Genomic DNA, 22376 nt, shown 5'->3' on the forward strand with positions numbered 1-22376 from the left:
AGCCAGCTAATAACTTCTTTTTAAACAACATTTTGTCTGTTCTTGACTATTTCTATGTGTACATCGTGTTTTGATGTTACCCACCCCCAGCCCCATGGGATAAGTTCTTGATAGAAATGGAGTGGAAATATAGATTCAGAGGAAGAAAGTTCTATAAATTCATGACTACTAAGGAGCGTGTTTGTGCAGTTTTAAGATGGGCCCTAGGTTATCATGTCACTGGGGTAAGTCACATTAAACAAGCTCGGTATTTAGAATAGAATGCCAGGTATTAATGAGAATCATTTATGATCATTCCAGTATGGTCCCGGAAAGATAACTGGTCATTATCTTGTGTACTTGAGCTAAGGAGGAATATACTTAAGGAAACTTGGAGACTCTCTGTCTCGGACCTCTCGAAGTGCTTGCTGTCATATTTAGGCTAGAAAAGCTCAACTTTTAAAATTTCAGGCCCAAACCACACAAACAAAGTTCTAGGGACAATAGCATTTCCCGTCTGAAGGACTAAAGCTTTCTCCCAGTTTTGTGGCAAACCCTGAAATACCCTTGTGCAATCACAGCTACGAGTGTTCATTCCAAAAGTGTCACCGGGCGCCACGACTGCCCTTCTGAAGAACAGTCTCCTCTCTCATGTTTCCCAGGATGAAGGAGCCGTGATCTCACAGATCTCAGACATTCCTAATCGGGACGGGCACGCCACCGATGAGGAGAAGCTTGCGTCCACGTCGTGTAGTCAGAAGTCAGCCGGGGCTGAGGTGAAAGGTGAGCCAGGGGAAGATGCAGAGCACTCTGAATGTTCGGCTCTACTGTAAGCCGTGAGGTCTATCTCACAGAGCAGGTACAGAAGCACAGGTGTGCCGGAAGTCACCCAAGGGACAGTTAGCCGCAGATCTGCCCTTTCACTGTAAGAGATACAGAAGTGCTTTCTACAGTCCTAGTGCCCTTTGGGGGGACTGTGGAAGGTGTCCAGGGGATGCCGTTTGAATTTATTATTTTGTGTCAGTCCAGTCAACCTTAGAGTGTTGTGGCCTATGAACATGTCCTTCATGTGGCCTTCTGGGATTGCTCTGCTCGTTGTTTAGCTTCCAGCCATGGAGGTTGTAGTGCTCGCCGCCTGTGTTGGCCTAACTCTCAATGCTCTGCCTGTCGCTCACTCTCTGCCATCCTTCAGAGAAGCTGTGTGGCCGAGTACATTGATCAGGCCACCTGATGAGGAGAAACTGGCATCTGTTTTCCCAAGGTTCACAGCTGAGATTTGTGTAGCCAAAGTGAGACTGAGAGGAAAACACAGATTTATTTAACGTTCTTTTTGTTTGAGTGTGTCTCTGCACTGCTGGGATTTGAACCCGGGAATTTTGTGTTGCCAGGCAAGCACTCTGCCACCTGGCTATATCCCAGACCCTTGGTTTTATTGAGTTGGACTTGCAGTATAGCCCAGGGTAGCCTTGAGTTCAGAATCCTCCTGCCTCTGGCAGTGGAGCGTTTGTAGATATGTCTCATCATGACCTCATTAAAGGAAGTTTGACAGAGCATGAGAACCTTTTAAAGCGAAAGCCAAATAGAAAAGTATATGGTTTGGTCTTGACTTTTTTTTTAGGGCACACTAACTGAAACTACTACTACTACTACTACTACTACTACTACTACTACTACTACTACTACTACTACTTCTTTTTCTTCTTCTTCTTCTTCTTCTTCTTCTTCTTCTTCTTCTTCTTCTTCTTCTTCTTCTTCTTCTTCTTCTTCTTCTTCTTCTTCTTCTCCTTCTTCTTCTTCTTCTTCTTCTTCTTCTTCTTCTTCTTCTTCTTCTTCTTCTTCTTAATTATTTTGAGACTAGCTTTATAGCCCTGGCTGGCCTAGAACACTCATGTAGATCAGACTGGTCTTAAATGTGTAGTAATCCCCAAGCCTGTGCTTCCCAAGTACTGGGACTTCGGGCTTATGTCACCATGCCTGGTGTCTTAGCCACTTTACTTTTGCCATGACAAAACACTACAACCAAGACAACTTATAAAAGAAAGCATTTTCCTTTGTATATTTGGGGGTTCACGGTTCCAGAGGGTTTAAGTCCATGACTGTCATGTCATGGTGGGGAGCATGGCAGCAGGCACGGCCCTGGAAAAGTAGCTGAGAGTGTATGACAATCACATATAGGCTGGGAGAGAGGGAACTGACTAGCCATGGCTGGATTTCTGAAACCTCAGTGAAAGTCAGAACCCAGTAGCATGCCTCCCCCAGCAAGGCCACGCCTCCTAACCCTTCCCAAACAGTTCCATCAGCTGGGAGCCAGGTATTCAAATATATGAGCCACAGGAGTCATTCTTACTGACTTTCCCCATTCCTCTCTGGCCATGTCATAATGCAGAAATACATCTAGTTCAATTTCAAAAGTCCCCACAGGTTTTCAGTCTCAAGATCATTTAAAGTGTCTTCTGAGACTCAAGGCAATTTCTTCATTGTAACTTACTGTGAAGTCAAAGAACAAGTTACACACTTCCAGTACACAGCGCACAGAATATAAATCACTATTCCAAAAGGGAGGAAGACATGGTGAGCAAATAGCAAACTCCAGTCTGAATTTCTGTGTCCCATGGCAGAGGGTTCTGATGGCTCTTCCCTTGCATCACACTTCTTGGGGGTTCCCTTCTCTGTCTGCAGCTTCCCCCCTGCAGATAGGACACACCCAAAACGAGGCATCTGCAGCATCCTGAGGTCTCCAGCTCAATCCAGGCCTCACTTTGACAGCTTCTTGTGGTGGCCTCTCAGGGCCTCCATGTAGAGGACCCATTCCTTACTGGGTCAGCCACACAGCTGACCTCAGTGGCTTTCCCTAACCCCTGAGGAAGATTGCACAGCCCTTTACTCCTGTATTCTTCATGAGTCCAAAGCCAGAACCCGGTGGCTGTTGGTGCCAGTGCTACTGCTTGCTTGGAATGGCACTCGGCTCCCTCCTTGAACAAATTACATTAGCATAAGCTTTGATTTACTGCTGCCTTTCAGAAACAGATAACACCTTAGGGGTTTTGGAGCCGCAGGATTAGTCAGCTAGGGTCTCGGGGTAAAAGGGGCTTCATTCCACTTCTAATCTCACACAAACCCTGGCTCCAGCATTAAATTTCCTGGTGTCCTTTTTCTCCCCAAACTCTACACTTCGTATCCTTTTTGCCTCACTTTTCTCTGATTATCATAGATCTGCCTAAGAGGGGCCACTAATAACCATGTGGTGTAGTCAGGGTTAGGCTGTCCCAAAGTCTCTGTCACTGAGACTAATCCAGAACATATCACTTTGGCCTCAGGCAGATTTTACAAGGGTAAGAGCAACCATGTTCTTTGCCTAACTGTGACAAGCATGGTCTCTAGGCCAGCTGCTATATACTGTTCCCTCAGAAGCCTCGTGAGTCGGGCTTCCCCGTAGAGTCCACATTGCTCCCAACACTGTTGTCTTCCAAGCTCCTACTAGACTGGCCGTTTAAGCCCCCTTTACAGTGTTCAGCCACTTTCCCGGGCCAGAGTACCACATTCCTCCAAACCCCCCAACATTGTCAGGCCTGTCGAAGCGGGAGCCCACACCTTCATACCAGCTTCTGCTGCTTCAGTTAGTGACTGATCAGTATCTGTGAAATCCTTCACAGGTGTGCTTCTAAGCTTTGCTCACTGAAAGTTTAGAATTGTGGGCTAGGCAGAAAACAGTGTTGAAGATTTGACTCTTCATAAGTAACAGTTTAATCTGTGAGACTCTGTATATAGAAACATAGAACTCATGACCTGCTGCTAACCCAGGAAAGAGGGTAGAAAGTCAGACTTGGAGCAGGTCACTCCCCGCAGCCTCTCGCCTGTGCTGGGTTCATTTCTGTGCTGTATCTGATGCCTGAGACAGACAGCTTGTGAAGAAGGGTTTACACAAGACTTGTTTAAAGTAAAACAGATTTAAATGAATCGTTGTGACACTCCGGTAGTGTTTTAAGTAAATATTGACTGAAATAGTGCTTAAATATTGCAATAAAGAGATGTTTAGCTTTTCTTTTCTTTTCTTTTTTTTTTTTTTCGGAGCTGGGGACCGAACCCAGGGCCTTGGGCTTCCTAGGCAAGCGCTCTACCACTGAGCTAAATCCCCAACCCCTGTTTAGCTTTTCTTATGTGCTTTTTTTTTTTTTTTAATTTCTTCATTGATGTAGTGTCCTCTCCAGCTGTGTCGTGTCCTTTCCCCCATCCCCAGGAAACCAGTTAGAAAGATGGGAAGGAAATAAGGAACTTGGTTTTCAGGCTTATCTTATTTGCTACGTTAGTTATAGTGTGAGGGCAGAATTTAAATGTTCTCAGACTTAGGAGGATTGGTTCCCGCTTTCTGAAATCAGCCGGGTTGGGTAACAGCTCACATGCTAAACCTCCAGTGGACACAAGAGGGCAGAGTGGCCATTCCTTCTGCCTGTGGGTGGACAGCTCATGGCCAGCACTTTGCAAGCTTGCCTTCTGGTGGACTTTTAGTAGCAAACAGGAGCTCAAAAGAGAGAATGCCAGGACACCTCCTAGATATCTTGAGGTTCTGCGTCCGGGCATTCTGGGTCTGCACTGGAGTTGCTTAGTCTTTACCAGGAACGAAGGGACCCGCTCCTTGGGCTAAGTGTAAAAATGACCGTGTATGTTTCAGGCGTAGAGAAGGAGACATCCCAGAAGATGGAGGAGGAGGAGCTGACTGTGCATGTAAGTTGCCAAACGCGGAGGGTGGGGGTAGCCTGGGTTTCTTTCCGTGATTGGAGCCCATGGTCATTTAATCAATTCTAGCTAATAGTAGGTGATGAGGAGAGGAAGAAGTATACGGCTGCCTCGATGGCTCCGCAGGCAAAGCACCAGCTGCTGGAGTCTGGCCACCAGAGTTCACTCCCCAAAACCCACGTAAAGACATGAAGAACATGAACTCCACACAGTTGTCTTCTGACCTGTGTATGCGCACCGCAGTACACATGCCCACTCATATGCATATATGTTACATGCAGTTTCTTTTTAATATTTTTTATTGGATATATTTCTTTATTTATATTTCAGATAATGTTCCCTTTCCCAGTTTCCTGTCCATAAGCCCCCTATACCCTCCCCCTCCCCCATAAGGGTGTTTCCGCCCCCCCATCCCCCCCCATATTCCCCTGCACTGGGGGTCCAACTAAGGACTTCCCCTTCCACTGGTGTCCCAACAAGGCTATTCTCTGCTACATATGCAGTTGGAGCCCTGGGTCAGTCCATGTATAGTCTTTGGGTAGTGGTTTAGTCCCTGGAAGCTCTGGTTGGTTGGCATTGTTGTTCTTATAGAGTTACAAATCCCTTCAGCTCTTTCAATCCTTTCTCTAATTCCCCCAAAGGGGGTCCTGTTCTCAGTTCGGTGGTTTGCTGCTAGCATTCACCTCTATATTTGACATGCTCTGGTTGTGTCTCTCAGGAGAGATCTATATCCGGTCCCTTTCAGCATGCACTTTTTAGCTTCATCAATCTTATCTAGTTTTGGGGAGATCTGTCTATCTATCTATCTATCTATCTATCTATCTATCTATCTATCTATCTATCTATCTATCTATCTCAGTATTCGGGAGGCTGAGGTGGGAAGAATGGCTCTAAGTTCAAAACCATCCAAGATTCTAGCACAAGTGTTTCAGGTCATATGTCCATCACTGGGATTAAACACCACAAATAGGGCAACCTATAGGGGAAAGGGCTCATCTGGGGTGTACAGTCCCAGCGTCTAGGAGAGTGGAACAGAGGTGGTGGGGTACTGTTATTGAGGATGGAACAGAGCCCCTAGCTAGAGTTCACAAGCTGGAAACAGAGAGTTCACTGAGGATATCAGGAGACTCTTGAAGTCTCAAGCCTGCCTGTAGTGACAAACTACTTCCAAAAAGGCTGCACCCTCCTAGAGAGCCATCTGTAATCCTTAGTTAAGTTTTAGCATTGCTCACCTAATCTCCCTTTCCTGGTACCAGCTCCAGCTCAAGCCCTCACTCTTCCTTAATCCATGATGGTTCCTCATTCTTTGTCTGTAGAGACCTCAACATTTTGTTTTTTACTTGAGACAGGGTTTCTCTGGGCAACCCTCCCTGTCCTGGATTTTGCTGTGTAGACCAAGCTGGCCTTGAACTCAGAGATCCTCCTGCCTCTGCTTCCCAATCATGGGGTTAAAGGCATGTGCCACCATGCCTGGCTGACCTCAACAGTTTTTAAGAGTGATGGTCAGTTATTATTTTTGGTCTCCTTTTTGTGTGTGTATATATTGTGTGCATGTGTGTGTGTATGTGCTTACATGTGTGTGGATGCACATGCATATGTATACATATGCCTATGGAAGCCCAAAGTTGATATGAAGACTTTTATGTTTTCCTTTTTTATATTTTTTGAGACAGGGTTGATCTGTGTAGCCCTGGCTATCCCAGACCTTGCTCTGTAGACCAGGCTGGCTGTAAATTCAAGAGATCCACCTGCCTCTGCTTTCTGAGTTCTGGGATTAAAAGCGTGGATCACCACTGCCCACCAAATATCAGATAGATTTGCCATGTCTGCCTATTTAGGCATGGAAGTTGGTAATGCACATTAGAATCGTTGCCAAAAATAGCTGAACAGATCCACACAAGGCATCTCATGTGAGTGGAAGGGTTATCAATGTTCTTGAAAAATTATTTGCATGGGACACATCCCCAGAAAACATGAGAAAAACGAGGCATTGAAGTGTGCTTCCTTTATGTATGGGATTGTCTGGTAACTGACCACATGACAATTCTTCCTTTCCATAAGAAGAGAGATTATGTTCCTCCAACATAATCTCACCCCAGTAGTCATTAGCATTGCTTTCATTAGTAAGAACTATAACTGGATTGCTTATTTAAAGCTTCCCTTTCCCCGTTTCTTCTGCAAGCACATTTTTTCAAGGGTTTGATCTTTTTGATTGGTGAGGATGTTTCTGAGGGCCATTTAGAGTAAAGTAGCTGGAGACTGACCATGATACATACAACCTCCGTTCTGCAGGGACTGCTGGACACCTCTTCAGAAAAGGCCCCCGTATCTGTGGCCTGTGGGGGTGAGAGCCCTCTGGATGGGATCTGCCTCAGTGAAGCAGACAAGACTGCTGTGCTTACATTGATCAGAGAAGAGGTAAAGTTCCCTTTCTGTCTGCAGAAGGTCCCATCTCTGCCTCACCTCAGCCTGCAGGTTCCCATTCTCTGGCCTGTGTGGCTCACATAAAGGGCTCCCCATAGACTTCAGCAATGGCGCCGGTGTTCAGCAAGCTGACGTGCTGAGGTGTTTGTTCAGACCCATGCACTTCTCTACCCCCTGCTTTGCCATGTGTGCCCATGCCTAAGAATTGTGGGTGTTTAGCAGTAAGATCCCACATACCCTTTAAGAAGGTCAGCACCCCAATTTCTGTTCTGTGGTCCTGAAGAGACTCAATTCCAAGTGTTAACAACGATCCATTGTTGGATGGCTGCCTTCCTCATCTACCGTATTTCTGAACCACTTGAATGAAGGGAGCTTTGGCATTTGGGTTTGGCATTCAAGATTCCATGTTGTTTTAAGAAATAATTTTTATTTTGCCGTACAATATAAGCCGGGAAGCACTTAGAAGGCTTTCAGAGCTTTCTGAAATAATGTGTTGCACTGGTGATTGGGGATGCCACGTAGTCCAGTGGTCAGCACTTGGGAACTGCGTTCAGAAGAAACAGAGTCTTGTTGGTGAGAAGAATCGCTGTGCCTTTCTCCCAAGAGTTAAGCTGTGAGGCGACACGTCGTAGTTCCAAGGAATGCTCTGTCTAGTCAGCTGAAGCACACAGGGCAGCCTCTGTAGGTTCTTCTTTTTTTTTTTTAAGATTTATTTTTATTTTTTTGTGTATGTCCAGTGCCCACAGAAACCAGAGGGGGACCATCTGATCCCGGAAGCTGGAGTTAAGGCAGTTGTGAGCTGTCCTGTGGGTCCTTTGCAAGAGCAGCCAATGATCTTAACCTCTGAGCCATTCCTCCAGACCCATCTTTTATTCTTGAGATCCTTAATATAAGCACAAACGTAGAAGATGTTCCAGTTAGGAAGAAGGGAGAACCTGTACTCCTTAGGAGAGCACTGGGTGTCCTTTCCATCCCTGTGCAGGACAAGCAGGACTGAGACATGGAGTGGGGGAATTCTCCAGTCATGAAGAGGGTCTCAGATATGAAGCTAGTTTCCGGTCAGAGTAGCAGGATCTCCCTGTGCTGATGGTCACACAGTGGGGTACACCCTGAGCCCCTTCACTCTAATTCAGTTCTTATGAAGCGCTGAGAAGTCACTATAGAAAAAGAATGTGCGTCTGTATATGGCGGTACGTGCACCCAGCACTTGGAAGGCTGAGGCAGAAAGATCACAAGTTTAAAGCTGTTATAGGATTCATTCTCTCTCAGAATAAAGAAAAAAAAATACTCACAGGAGTTTCCAGAACCCCTTAAATGGAGGGAGCTGTGCCTTACTTACCTGGTGGTTGCCCCTCACAGCATCCTGTGTGCTGAGAATGCTTTCCCGGAAGCTCATGGACATTATATACACACGTTGAGATGGCACTGTATTCCTGAATGTGAACTGAATACCTTGTGCCAGCCGCGGTCATGGATTTTTCAGTCTCCACTACACTGAAGAGTTAAAACAAAGCTTTACTCTACTCTAGATCATCACGAAAGAGATTGAAGCAAATGAATGGAAGAAGAAATACGAAGAGACCCGAGAAGAAGTCCTGGAGATGAGGTTAGACTGTTGCTGGGGTGGGGCTTGGAGGTGAGGTTAGACTGGCACTGAAATCATCGAAAGCTTTTGGAGTTCAGGACATAGCTTGGGCAGAACACCATGTACTTCACTTACTCAAGACTAGGGTTCTGCTTCTAGCACCAAAGGCATAAAAGCCTTTTTCATTTCATTTCATTTCATTTCATTTCCTCTTGTCTTGTGCTAAGAACATTTAACCTTCCAGAACTTTAGTAAGCCTTACATATAGAAGGGAGGCGGGGCAGAGATAACGGTTTCTATACGTGTTATTATATGTTAGTGAATTTCAGACAGCATTTCTCTGGCCACCATTGCTTTCTTCTGATAACAAAACCAGTTTTAGTATTATAGCTGTAATAAACTGCTTCTTTTTTTTTTTCCTTCCTTAGGAAAATTGTGGCAGAATATGAAAAGACCATTGCCCAAATGATCGGTAAGCAGGAGGAAGGCGGGTTTTGTTTTTGTTTGTGTCTTAGTCAGGGTTTCTATTCCTGCACAAAGGTCATGACCAAGAAGCAAGTTGGGGAGGAAAGGGTTTCTTCAGCTTACACTTCCACGTTGCTGTTCATCACCAAAGGAAGTCAGGACTGGAACTCAAGCAGGTCAGGAAGCAGGAGCTGATGCAGAGGCCATGGAGGGATGTTACTTACTGGCTTGCTTCCCCTGGCTTGCTCAGCTTGCTCTCTTATAGAACCCAAGACCACCAGCCCAGGGATGGCACCACCCACAAATGGGCTGGGTCCTCCCCCCTTGATCACTAGTTGAGAAAATGCCTTACAGCTGGGTCTCATGGAGGCATTTCCTCAAGGGAGGCTCCTTTCTCTGTGATAACTCCAGCTTGTGTCAAGCTGACATACAGAACCAGCTGGTACAGCTTGTTTGTTTGGGGGGTTGTTGTTGTTGTTTTTTGAGGATGAGCCCTAGAACCTACTGGAGTCTGCTCAGATCTCCATAACAATGGGCAAACACTTGTTTTTCACAACTGTGGAATCTGTGGAGTCCAGAGCCAAGGCTCTGGAAGGGCCCATTGCTCCTGCTGCCTTCCTGCTTGATCACTACGGGATTCCTGGCAGAGATAGCTATCTTTTTAGAGTCTTCCTTTCCTCATAGCCCAGGCCAGCTTTGAATTCAGTATTCTTAGCTTAGTATCCCAAGTACTGGCATTGTGTGATGTAGTGTGTTAACCTTACTGTGAGCTCTGATTCCTTGGATCAGACCCAGTGGCTGTTTATAGTAACAGTCACCAGATCTCCTGAATTGAACGGAAAGCCTCATTTAATTGCCATTCTAAGGCTCAAAGCTTCCTTAAATGTATTCTGATCTCCTAGCACTTAAGTACTGGGAAGATTTTCCATTGTCCACACCCCCACCTGCCTTCCCGGCCTTGGCCATCCCATTCTTCCTGGGTATCTGCTCCAGTCTCTCCGAGAGGCCATTCTGAGAACAGCAGCAGTTGTCCCCACCTCCCACGTCCTGCTTGTTTCTCTGTCACTTGTCATTGTGTGTACCTTCCCACTAGGACGTGTGTTCTTGAGAGTGGGGACGCCTGGACCATGCCTCCTTTTCCAAGCACACTGTTTGGCACACCCAAGTCAGTGTTAACATTGTTCCCTTTGACTTGTGATTCCAGAGGACGAGCAGAGGACAAACATGAGCTCTCAGAAGAGTTTCCAGCAGCTGACTATGGAGAAGGAGCAGGCTCTGGCTGACCTGAACTCTGTGGAAAGGTCCCTTTCTGATCTCTTCAGAAGATATGAAAACCTGAAAGGCGTGCTAGAAGGGTTCAAGAAGGTAGGCGTCCATTTGTGTCCTCTGTGTGGTGGTACAGTTCCTTGCCATGTGTCAAGTGGTGGATGGACTCTTCTGTGGGGCTCAGCATTGTTTGGCTTGTTCTTCTGATCGTTAACCTTTTGGTGTTAGTAAAAGCAGAAGAGATCTTAGTTCACTGAAAATGCCTGAGCCACGCAGTACAGAAGAAATGAGGCGGGGTCATCCAGTTGTGTGCTGTCAGTCAAAGGTGTTTCGGAATTCTTTCCTGGCAGGTGTAACACGGGGCCTTCAGGGTCTCGTGCATGAAAGGCTGTATGACTTGTGGCTTGGGCTAGTAGGCCTACCATTCAGGAAGCTGAGGCAGAAGGATTGCAAAGCCCAGGCCAGTCTGGGCTGCATAACAAGCAAACCAAAGAAGATGGATGGATGGATGGATGGATGGATGGATGGATGGATGGATGGATGGATACATAGATAGATACATAGATAGATAAATAGGATAGATGGTAGATGGATAGGCCTGGCCAATCATCTAATGCAGGACTTACAAAGAAACTGTATTAGGAAGGTCAAGGCCACTGCATAGATGCAAATTAGTACATGGAGAGCCTATATAGGCTTTCTTCAGTGAGGGTTGCATAAGCTGTTGAAATTGCCATGGATTATGAATTAAATGCATCCCAATGGAGCAGACTTTTCTCTTAAAAAAAAAAAAAAAAAAAAACAAAACAAAAGAGAAAGAAAAAAAATAGAGGAAAAAGCCTAACCTTGTGACCCATGGTGCAGGAGAAACAAAGAGACATATGTGTTTGTTTTGAATTCTCACATTGCCGTAGAATGAAGAAGCCTTGAAAAAGTGTGCTCAGGATTACTTAGCCAGAGTGAAGCAGGAAGAGCAGCGCTACCAGGCCCTGAAGGTCCACGCTGAGGAAAAGCTGGACAGGTGAGTGCGTTCTCCTTGGTTCTCCTTGGTCACTGTTGCGGGTGGAGGCAGACAGTTGAAGCTACAGTTACGTTCTTACACCCTTTGCCATCAGTCTTCTCGGTTACAGCCCGGAGGGTTTTGTGGATGTGTGATTTTTCTTCTCTGCATGGACAAAACATTACTGAGTATAAAAAGCTGTGTATGCCCACATCCCGGGCATCCTGTGTTTCCTCACCTCGTAACCCTCAGCTCGTCCATATTGGTATTCTGTGTTTTTCTTCAGACATCATGCTAACGCCCTTCGTTTATCTTTCCATGTCCACAAGGACCTTCTCCCTGGCGTGTCTTTGTTGGAAGGAATCCATTAAGGCAGCCACTTCTGCTGGACGCAGAGTTATTTAACTTGTCCTGGGGCAGAAGTACTTTAGGGAGTAGAGCTGTAGACGGCCCTTCTTCATGAGAAGAGACAATGAATTGGGGACCAGCAAACTGGAGTTACAGTAATTAGAGGAACATCAGCTTACCCCTTCCTAGAGTGTGAGAGTCTGTTTTCTCTGAAGCTCTACCAACAGTCAGCTTCTAGGTTATCCTCAAGGAAATAGGTCAAAGTGGAGCTCTCTGCGGGGTTAGGCAGCATAGATAGCACTTACCCTATTCACAGTAAGTTTGCTTTATGTTATCTTAGTGAAATTAAGTGTGTTTCGGAGGTCCTCCATTCAAACAGCTACTTTACCATGATTGACTCTTCTTCGCCCTTCCCGTCACAACTTAGTGTGTCATTAGTGTGTCATATATGAGGGGCACGGCGGCTTTCATTGTGAATTATAATTCATTTTTCCAGCTTTGTGTGTGTGTGTGTGTGTGTGTGTGTTGACCCTATGAAGGAGAGAGAGAATCTTTATTGAACCCAGACTTGGCATATACTAGGCACAGAGCCCTACAAGGAGCTTTGTCCCCAGCCTGCGGTGTGCCCGGAGGTGCAGAAATAGGTTTTGTTTCGGGTTTTCTGAGTCAGGAGCTTCCCAGATAGTGCGGGCTGGCCTTGAACTTGCCCGAGTGTTACACCTAATGGCATGTGACACCAAATATTCAGATGTGGTAAGAGTCTCTCCATTTGCACTTTCTGGTTTCCCCTTATCAGTATTCCAGGGAGAGAGGATTTTCTCCTTCTAACCCGAAGTCCGGTGATACGTTTTAGAATTCACCCCAGGGGGTTGGGGATTTAGCTCAGTGGTAGAGCCCTTGCCTAGGAAGCGCAAGGCCCTGGGTTCGATCCCCAGCTCCGAAAAAAACAAAACAAAACAAAACAAAAGAATTCACCCCAGGGAATGGCGTATCTTTGTTTTACGAGATCTTTTTTGAAGATGAAATCTCAGCTGTGTACTCCTGACTGGCCTGGAATTCATCTAAACTCAGAGATCCCCCGCCTCTGCTGGGACCAAGGGACAAGTGCCACCACAGTCAGCTTCCACCCTGGTTTCTAACCGCAAAGTAATACAGTTTTTTTTTTTTTTTTGTTTGTTTTTTTAAATTTTATTTTTTTAATCCTGGAGCTGAGGACTGAACCCAGGGCCTTGCACTTGCTAGGCAAGCGCTCTACCACTGAGCTAAATCCCCAGGCCCCAGTCAGTGCATCCTATGGTCCGTATTTCTAGTTTCAAAAATGTTTCTCCTTTACACTCTCCTATGACCTCATTTAGGAGTGCGTCGTTGTGTGTCCTTGTGTTGCCTTTGTGCTTTTACAGGCTAGCCCACATGGTATCTTCCTGTTGTTGTTGCTTTGAGATATACATCAAAATAGATATACATCCAAATTTCTCTCTTGTCCACGTCAGGACACAGCTCGGTCCACTCCCTGTGTTAGACAGCAGGATCTTTTATTTTTACTTCATGCATGTGAGTACTTTGCCTGCATGTGCGTCAGCATCACCTGTGTGCCTGATGCCCGCGGAGGCCAGAGGAGGGTGAGCCACCCTGTGGAGCTCGGGGCCTGTGCCAGGGCCCCCGGAGCTCTTAACCACTGAGCCAACTCTGGCCACTCACTACAGCTTCTTTATGGATGAGCATTTGATTGGCCTAAACTTTGCATGTTGAAAACAGCCACATTAGCAGGTTATTTCTGTAAATAACCAAAGTTAGACAAAGATGGGATGGCGGTGTCATAGGGTGCGTTTGTTTGGGTTTCCTTGGTCCCCACGCCGTGCCTCCCATCCTTCCTGTTGCGTGTGGCTCTGTTTTTGCATCCTTAGGAGATGACCATACTGTACTTTTGACCATGCACAGCTCAGTGACAGACCCTGGCTTCAGTCACCCCCACCACTAACACACACACACACACACCCGTGTCACACAAGTGCTCATCACTTTAATTTTTACATCTCGTTGCTGGTAAAGTTGTAGCAGCTTTATTGATTAGCCGGATGTTCCTTAAGTGACCTGTTTCCTCTGGAATCTCATTGATGAGGACGCTTCTGAGGGCTGTAACTCCCAGACATTGGGAGGGCAACAGTTGACAGTGGGAAAACCCAGAATTATTCCATGTGAGAGCCTGTCAGTCTCATAACAAAGGTTTGATGTAGAGTGGCCTTCATGCACTATTTACATGGAAAAGGAAGTATTTTTTTTTAATTTTTATTTATTTTATTTATGTGAGTACATGTCACTGTCTTCAGACACACCAGAAGAGGGCATTGGATCTCATTACAGATGGTTGTGAGCCACCATGTGGTTGCTAGGATTTGAACTCAGGACCTCTGGAAGAACAGTCAGTGCTCTTAACCGCTGAGCCATCTGTCTAGCCCGAGTCTGTGTTTTGCGGAAGTCAGTAGTTAGCATCCTGTCTCTCTGTCTCTGTCTGTCCCTGGTCTCTAACCTGTGTACTTGTTATCTCTTCCCCAAACAAACCCAAAACCCCCTCACAGAGCCAACGAGGAAATCGCTCAGGTTCGATCCAAGGCGAAGGCTGAGAGTGCGGCTCTCCATGCTGGACTCCGGAAAGAGCAGATGAAGGTGGAGTCCCTGGAGAGGGCCCTTCAGCAGAAGGTATGGAGGGGACAGTCATGGAGGGGCTCCTGGAGCTGACACAGGGACATCTGGTTCCCGCCAGTCCCTGGTAGACCTAGCTTGTCACAGACCTGGAGAGAGGAAGGCGGCCTCCATCTTTTCACTCAGACCCTGCAGGCCGGCTCCCTTATGAAGTGAGTCTGGGGACACACATCGCACTACTAACCCAGGGTAAGGGGAGTCCTCAGCCAGTGCTAGGGTTCAGAAGACAAACGCTGTGTTTTAACCGGAGTCCAGGGGCTTGGACACTTGGTCAGGCCCCATGGCTGCCTTTCATTCTCGATGTGTGTTAAAGCATCTTCCCCTCATTGCTGGGGATCCTCAGTTGTCAGAGCGGATTTGCCTCCCAGGGCTCCAGACCATGCCCAGAGATTAGTTTGACTGTCGTAACAGGGAGATGCTAGGAGCCTCTGAGTGGGTAGAGGCCAGAAACGCTGCCAGGCATCCTATCATGGGCAGGACGGCCCAAATCAAATCACAGCCCAACATAATTGATGCTGAGAAATTGACAGCAGAGATAGTGTCACCGGGCTCAAGGCTGGCTGCTCACAATTAGACATGCCAGCGAAACAGAGAGACCAGCCTGAGGCCATTTCATTTGGAAGGCAGTGTGAAAAGGCGCTTGCCCAGGCTGTGTTGGGGGAGCGTTATGGAGGTGGGTGCTAAGGGTTCCAGACTGATGCCTGCCTCTCACACCTGCCCCTCATGTGCTGGGCTTAATGGTGCATATTCGCTTTTAACTTTCCCTCTCAAGATGCTTATGGAAGTTCTGTGACACCAGTTGAATTTCCCTCTGATTAGCGGTTTCCAGGGTTTGACCTGCTGTGTAGCCTGTATGCGTCCACACAGGGTTATAGCTGAGTTGCCCTGACTCACACACCTGAGTTATAGCTGGCAGCCCTGACTCAGATCTGGAATCCCACTCCCTGAAGCTCCGGTGTGTGGATTAAGTGAAATCCACATACTTGCGTTTTTAGCAAGTGACCCACACAACCAGAGAGAGAACCTGGGACCTAAGGTTTATGGGCAAGATTCAAGAGGGCTGGTGGCTCCCCGGCCCTCAGCTCAGTTTTAGCACAGTACTGTGTGAACACAGGCACTTGTTGGGTGGGAGGCATTTGGCCTTCTTTCCTGTGAAGACCGATGCAGAGAAGTGGTGAGCCACTAGGATGCCTAAGGAAGGTCTAGCCACTGGCTTTCCCCTCCGAACACAAAGCAGCCTGCAGAATCATCATCTTCTGTCTTTCAGAATCAAGAGATTGAAGAACTGACAAAAATCTGTGACGAGTTGATCGCAAAGCTTGGAAAGGCCGACTGAGAGTCGTCCCGTGAGCTGTGCAGATCCGAGTCTGGCTGCTTCTGTCGTGACCACATTATCTTGCCTTATCCAGAAATATCTCCCCCCTTTGCAGAGAAAAATAACTGTTTCAAAAGCACATGCCTGCTGCTGCCCGTCCGTCCCGCTTCGCCGCACGCAGCTGTGGCCAGGCTGGTGGAGAGGGAGTCACGTGACCGCAGAGCCCCGCGACCAGGCTGCCAGCTTCCCTTAGGCACGCTGCTGGGTCCGGCTTGTGCTTCTCCAACTTGAGTTCATCTCGCTGTCGTCCTTGCTTTTCCCAAGTTTGTGACATTTCTAATTTTGTGGCAACTGTGTGGGTTTATCTTCCCAGCTCCTGATATTTCTATGGCCTAGTTAACCTTTAAAATTTTCAGGATCAGCAGTTTTATCGAAGCGGGGGACGGTCTGGCCCGTCATTACGAACACTTTGTCTATGAGGCTCCAAGCTCCCTTTTATTTACAGACTGTACATTCTGCTGCTCCCCCCCCATGCAGATAAGAACCTCTAGGGAGGAGCTTGGCTACATAAATAAATATAGACTCTTATTTTGAAACAGAGCCCTAGGTCTAAAAGCCAGCCTCAGACTTCACAGGGGCTGAAACATAGCTCCGTTGGTAGACAGCTTCCTGAACACAGAGCCCTGGGTTTGGCCCCCAGAATGTTGGAGGGTGTGCCTATAACTCAACCCTCCAGAGGTGGAGACAGGCTGATGAGAAATTCGAGGTCATCCTCAACTACGTAGCCACTCAGAGGCCAGCCTGGACTAATTACATGGGGCCTTGCTTTACACAAGGAGTGAGTGGAAGCATGGGGTATCCTAGCTAGTGGGAGATGGGACAGGACGATCACTTGAGCCCAGAATTTAAGGATAGCAGTGCACCAGGCAAATAGTCCTTTTCTCAAAAATCCTACTAAACCTTGAGTCAGGGTGGAAAGGTTAAGTGTGTGAAGGCCAGGGGACATAGGTTTCACGTCTAGGGAAGATTTGCTGTGCTGTCTCTTGCCCTGGTATTTGGACACCCCAGAAGCTCAGCGTGGTCCCACGCGCTCATACTGAAAGCAGCATCACGTGACCAGCAGCATAAACCTCCCTCAGAGCTGGCCTAGGCTGCATGTGTCCACTCGGGGCCGGTTAGTCTCTGAAGCAAAGTCAACTTTTGTCATCCATTTGAAACACACACAAATGGGACTTGGAAAAGGTTTAGTTGGTCTTGTTAAAAGATGGTGGACGCTTACAAACCAGTTAGAGAGTGAAGATCCTTAGTCGTCTACGTTTTCTAGCACACAGCACCCTTTTAGAGACTTAAAAACAACAGCCACAGCAAATCCTTCCTTCCTTACTCAAGCTGGGCTTTAAAACAAAACAGGCAGTAAAGAGTCCAGTAGCTCCCCTGGGCATATTTTAAGCAAAGACTGCTTGAATGCTGGGGAGGGGAATAGGGAGAAGTTCCACACAGACAAAACAAAAGTCTGTGAACTCATACTGGACTTACACTGGGGGACATTAACCCCCAAATAAGAATACCCCACATTGACACTGGTGACTTCCTTTCCATGATAGGCAAAGCCAAACCCATTTAGGTTTTATTGCTTTTATTTTGCCTTAATCTTATACCCTGAGTCTTCATAGTAAGTGTGCACTATTCAGTTCACATATATTTTCCTCCTTGTAACACCATTGCATGAGCCAAGTCCAGCAATGAATTGTGCCTCGTAGAGAGCCTCCATAGATCTTATAAACAGTGTCCTTAGCAGCGCGTTACCGTGTGGTGTAACCTTTAGCCCCAGGGAAGCAATGTCTTTTCAAGCTAGAAATCACATCTTGTCAATATGCATTTATTATAACCGGTGCTTAAGTTAGGCTGTATCCTGAGGCCTACTGTCTTTTAACCTTTTGTACAAAAAAACACAAGCAGACAGAAGTTATCTGTGGTTGGAGAAATGGCTTGACAATCATTTGGGCTCTGAATTTAGTTACAGTGGCTTAACGTGAAGCCCATAGCGGTAGACGTAGCGTCGTGTTCAAGTGTCTTCAAGGGATAGACCCAGTGCCAGCTTGGCCATCTTCCTCAAGGGAAGCTAATTTTGCATTTTAAGAACCCCCCCAACCCCGCAGAAATTTTTGCTACAGTGTTACAGCGGCATCAGTGTGTGTGCTCATTTTATATTGACTTATTTTCAGTATGAAAGGCTTCAGAGTGGTCTCCATTATAAACCTCTTATTTCCTTTTTTTTTTTTTTTTCTTTTTGGTAGTACTGAGATTGTACCCAGGGTCTTGAACATGCCAGGCAAGTGCTTGGCCGTGGAACTACATCTTCCCCGGTCATCTTTTTAAGCATGCATGGTTTTAAAGCATCCTGTGCTGTGCTGTGCTGTGTGTAACCAAGGCACAGGAGAGGAGTGGTGACCGTCCCTCCTTGCCTCACTGGCAGACAGGCCTTGAAAAACAGGCCTTGATAAATGTCCCCATGTACAGAGGGCATAAACTAGCCCTCTAAGCAATGTTTGCCAGTGGCCTCTTAGTCACCCCCATCACCAGGAAATGTCACAGCTTCTAGCTTCTGGAGATTCTCCAACAGGAATAAGAATGTAGCCCGCACAGCTGGCAAATTAAGAAGATATACTAGTCTATTTATTTTCTTTTAATTAAATAAGCCCTAAAAAGCTTTTTAGCACTCTGGAGAGTAAAAATATAAAGTTTTCTTCACCACATGCTGGGGGCCAAATGCTTTTTTTTGTTAAGTGATTAAAAGGGGGTGGGTTGGGGGACCAGGCCTGGTGGCACATGCAGATAATCCTAAGTAAATCCCAGCACCCTGGAGGCAGGCAGGGAGGGACCGGAAGTTCAGGCTTTGACTGGGCTATAAATGTGAGGCCCTTGTCTTCGAGAGCTGGAGCTGTGACTCAGTGGTAGTGTTGCCAATCCCCGGCACTGTAAAAACAAATAACAAAAGATTTAAAATACAAGAGAAATGCTCCGAGTGACTTAGGAATATTAGGTGATCTTGTTGACACTCTCAGCATAGAACTGTTCCTTCAGTTCCGCACTGCCAAAGTCCAGACGACTCTTGCCTGTCAGTCAGTACCACAGACTGACAGGTTTACTGCGTGCTGGAAGGCGGCGCTTACTCTGTTTGGAGACCGGGAGTCCCCCCAGACTTAGTATTCTCTGAAGCTCTAGTGTGGACTCAAGCGTCTTCAGAAACAGACCAAACTAACAAGTGCGGAACGGAGCACGCGGTTGGGAGGCCCGGAGCGAGCGAGCGCGTAGGATGAAATCCCTGACTTCAGGGTTAGAGCTTAAGCTAAACTTTGTTTCCAACCCTGTTCTCCCTGCAGACTTGGCACTGCCTGCGCACACATGTCTGCACATTCGCTCGGCAGCCTGGGTTGAGCCTGGCCGGCCCAAGCCCTCGCTTTCAGCAAAGATCGCACAGGCTAGAAAGGGCACTGGGCGGCCCACGGGCTTTCAGGATCTGTGGCCTGAGCTCAGGGCGTACTGAATTGAAGGTGGTGTGGACCTTCTGAAGCCCCTCCCGAATTCCCTGAGGCTCATTTCAGCTGGTGATCCTTCGCCTCAGCTGCCCCTGCTGTCTCTGTGGGACTGCAGCCCTCTAAGCTCGCTCTCAGGTTTTTTGTTTTTTTAAATCTTCTTGGGAAGAGAGAATATAGATGTTGAAAGAGTACAAAATAGATTTAGGCAAGGAGTTTAGAGATGTCTATATTATGAAGCATTTTAAGGGTAACAGATTATTATTTACTTACCAATGAACAGGTAAGGTCTGGGGATCCCAGACCGACAAGCCAAAGGTGGAAGAAATCGCCTTTCAAAAAGTTTTAACAATGAAGTTATTTCAAAGGAGACTAATGTCCAAGAAAGGTTTGACTGGCCTCCAGATTCCGATTATTTTTTTTTTCTTTTTTTTTTTTTAGGAGCTGGGGACCGAACCCAGGGCCTTGCGCTTGCTAGGCAAGCGCTCTACCACTGAGCTAAATCCCCAGCCCCTCCGATTATTTTTTAAAAAGCAATTTACCAGGGCTGGGGATGTAGTTCAGTTGGTGACACACTTGCTCAGCACAAGTCCCTGAATGTCATTCCCCAGTGCTGGGGGAAAATCAGAAAAAAAGAAATATTTACTACTAAGTCCTTCCTGATATGGAGAGAAAAGGGAGACGCGTGTAGAACCAGGTCTTCTCCATAGGCGCTTCTAGAACAGTTCAGGCGAGCACTTGGCCCTGCGGAGAGCGAAGCTCGCACTTCTAGTCGTTCCCACCCAGATGCAGCGCCCCCTGTCTGTGCCTCTCAGCATGCAGTTAGATTTGGACAAATAAGATTCCCGAGGAATGACTTTCTCCATGACACCACGATTTCATCTTTATGTAAACACACACATCCCCTTATAGTTCTAGTCTGGAGATGCTGCTGCCATGCTGGTCTCAGGTAGTCTGTGTGATGTTTTTACCACTCAGAGGAGGCCAAGCGTGGGGCTGAGGTGTGGCCTGAACCTTCCCTGTATGGAGTCTTCAATACCAACTCTCAGGATGCCACGCTACCCCCCTGCCTTCTCGTGGTATCTGAGTACACTCAGCAAAAGCACTCCCCCACATCACGAAAGAAACTGATTCTGTATTTGTGAATCACTTTGCAAATGGACACACAGAAATCTGAGCTCTGAAACTACATCCAGACCAGATACAGGGCAGTGTGAAGATCACACCCTCAGCCTCAGCGCTGTCCTTCAAAGTCCTTGGGAGAGGATTCAGAAACGCTGATGAGTCTCCAAGGCACCTGTCAACTTTCTAGTATTGCCGTTAGCGAGTCTGTGTTTGCCAATAGATACCCACTGTACTAACGTGCCAAGTGTTTATTTGCACATCTGCTTCCACTGTGTCCAGCACCCGCCCCCCAACCCCGCCTCCTGGTGCCCCGGAGTGCGTGAGGAGCCCCTCACTGGGTCGGGGGTAGGGGGCACACACTGCATTGACTCCTGCTGTCAGGACGGTGTTGTGCGGAATAATCATCCTCATAGATTTTATACACATAGTAATTCCCCTTTTTATATGTCAGGTAAATATTTGTAAAAGTTATACTCACACAAAAGAAATTATTATGATAATTACTAATATATTTTTTCCATGTTTCATTGCCTGAATAAAAACTGTTTACCACTGTTGCATCTGGGGTGTGTCGTTTCTTTGACTGTCTGTGGAAGCCTCTCTCTCACGAGTTCCGTGTTTCTGTCTGAACGTAGGAAACATGACATTTTCTCGCACTGGGGCTCACTGGGCATATAATTGAAAACAAAATAAACTCTGGAATCCAGATCTCGTCATAGAAACCACCGTAACGGCATCTGTGCAAACAGAACTTTTGCCAAGTGCTCTGTGGTCTCACCAAGAGTCTAGTCCACTCCTGCGCTTTTCAAATCCGCAGAAGCCAAGTCACCCCAAGTTCTCCAACTTGTGGAAGCACCCAGAGTGAGCGAGAGCTGTGTAGAAAAGAGCTGGTCCTTCATGAGTTCTCTGTTAGTCTGAGAAAAGACTTAAATCACTAGTCGGCCGGCTAGGGGTGGGCAAGGGCAAGCTGGAATAGAGGTCAAGGAAATCAGGCACCTCCTTAGCTGCTTCTTGTGAGGCTGCAGCCTGGGGTGATCCTGGTTTGAGAGTACAAGGTACTTCTCACCAGCCCATGGTGGTCTTGGTTGGGGGGGGCAGGGTACTTCTCAGCAGTGTTCTCTGTAGAGGAAATTCTACAACAGGTCTCATTTTCTTTGCATTATTAGATGAAAATTCGCCACCATAGGTATTGCCACCCCCATTTTTTTTTTCAGTCAAAAATAGGAGCCCGGCATGGTGGTGGGACATGCTTTCAATCCCAGCACTTAGGAGTTAGAGGCGGGTGAATCTCTGTGAGTTCGAGGACAGCCTAGTACACACAAAGTTCAAGGACCCCCCAGGGCTACATAGAGAAACCCTGTCTCAAAGGATGCCTGCTGGAAGGCTTTGGCATGGACAGTTGAGATGACCGTTTAGCTTTGGTTGGGGGAGCACATGGACTCCTCGTTTAGGTGAAGAGTACTGGCAGGGAGCTGAGGTCCTGGAGTTGACAAGTTTCTCTTCTAGAATTGTTGCCTATAAGGGAAGATACTCCCTTTTCTTTCAGCCGTCCTGGGAGCTGTGATCCTGCCCCCTGCATGTTAGATTAGAGGCTCAGATTTCTCTTATAAAGTCACAAAGCCCGACTGAGATGTGTGCACCAAAAGCAGATGTACTGGAAGCATATGCCTTTGGCTTACAAGGTCCAGAGCCGTGACGTTGCTAGGCCATGTTAGAGTGACGGAAGAACTGGCTTTCCATCTCAGACCCAGATACAAGCCTAGGCTAGAAACCATGCTCTAACTGTCTCTAAGCTTTTGCTCATTTTATGCATGTGTGTGGTGGTGGTGGTTTCGATAAGACTGACCACCATAAGCTTCACACGTTGGAATACTTAGTCACCAGGGAGGGGAACTATTT

At 47.0% G+C, this 22376-nt stretch overlaps 1 protein-coding gene across 3 annotated transcripts in view; it reads left to right on the forward strand.

The window, feature by feature from the left end:
* Tacc1 (transforming acidic coiled-coil containing protein 1) overlaps positions 1 to 19773 on the forward strand; it is a 48590-nt gene extending 28817 nt beyond the window's left edge. For all 3 annotated transcript variants that reach the window (XM_032918444.1, XM_032918446.1, XM_032918445.1), the window contains 11 exons: positions 642 to 808; positions 3202 to 3220; positions 4452 to 4473; positions 4649 to 4701; positions 7006 to 7131; positions 8667 to 8743; positions 9151 to 9194; positions 10392 to 10552; positions 11368 to 11474; positions 14378 to 14498; positions 15769 to 19773. In XM_032918444.1, the coding sequence (XP_032774335.1) occupies positions 642 to 808; positions 3202 to 3220; positions 4452 to 4473; positions 4649 to 4701; positions 7006 to 7131; positions 8667 to 8743; positions 9151 to 9194; positions 10392 to 10552; positions 11368 to 11474; positions 14378 to 14498; positions 15769 to 15837 (966 nt within the window). In that variant the 3' untranslated portion in view covers positions 15838 to 19773. The remainder of the gene's footprint in view (positions 1 to 641; positions 809 to 3201; positions 3221 to 4451; positions 4474 to 4648; positions 4702 to 7005; positions 7132 to 8666; positions 8744 to 9150; positions 9195 to 10391; positions 10553 to 11367; positions 11475 to 14377; positions 14499 to 15768) is intronic.
* The last annotated feature ends 2603 nt before the right edge of the window (positions 19774 to 22376 follow it).

The sequence above is a fragment of the Rattus rattus genome, chromosome 13 (assembly GCF_011064425.1).
Source record: "Rattus rattus isolate New Zealand chromosome 13, Rrattus_CSIRO_v1, whole genome shotgun sequence".
NCBI classification, from domain to species: domain Eukaryota; kingdom Metazoa; phylum Chordata; class Mammalia; order Rodentia; family Muridae; genus Rattus; species Rattus rattus.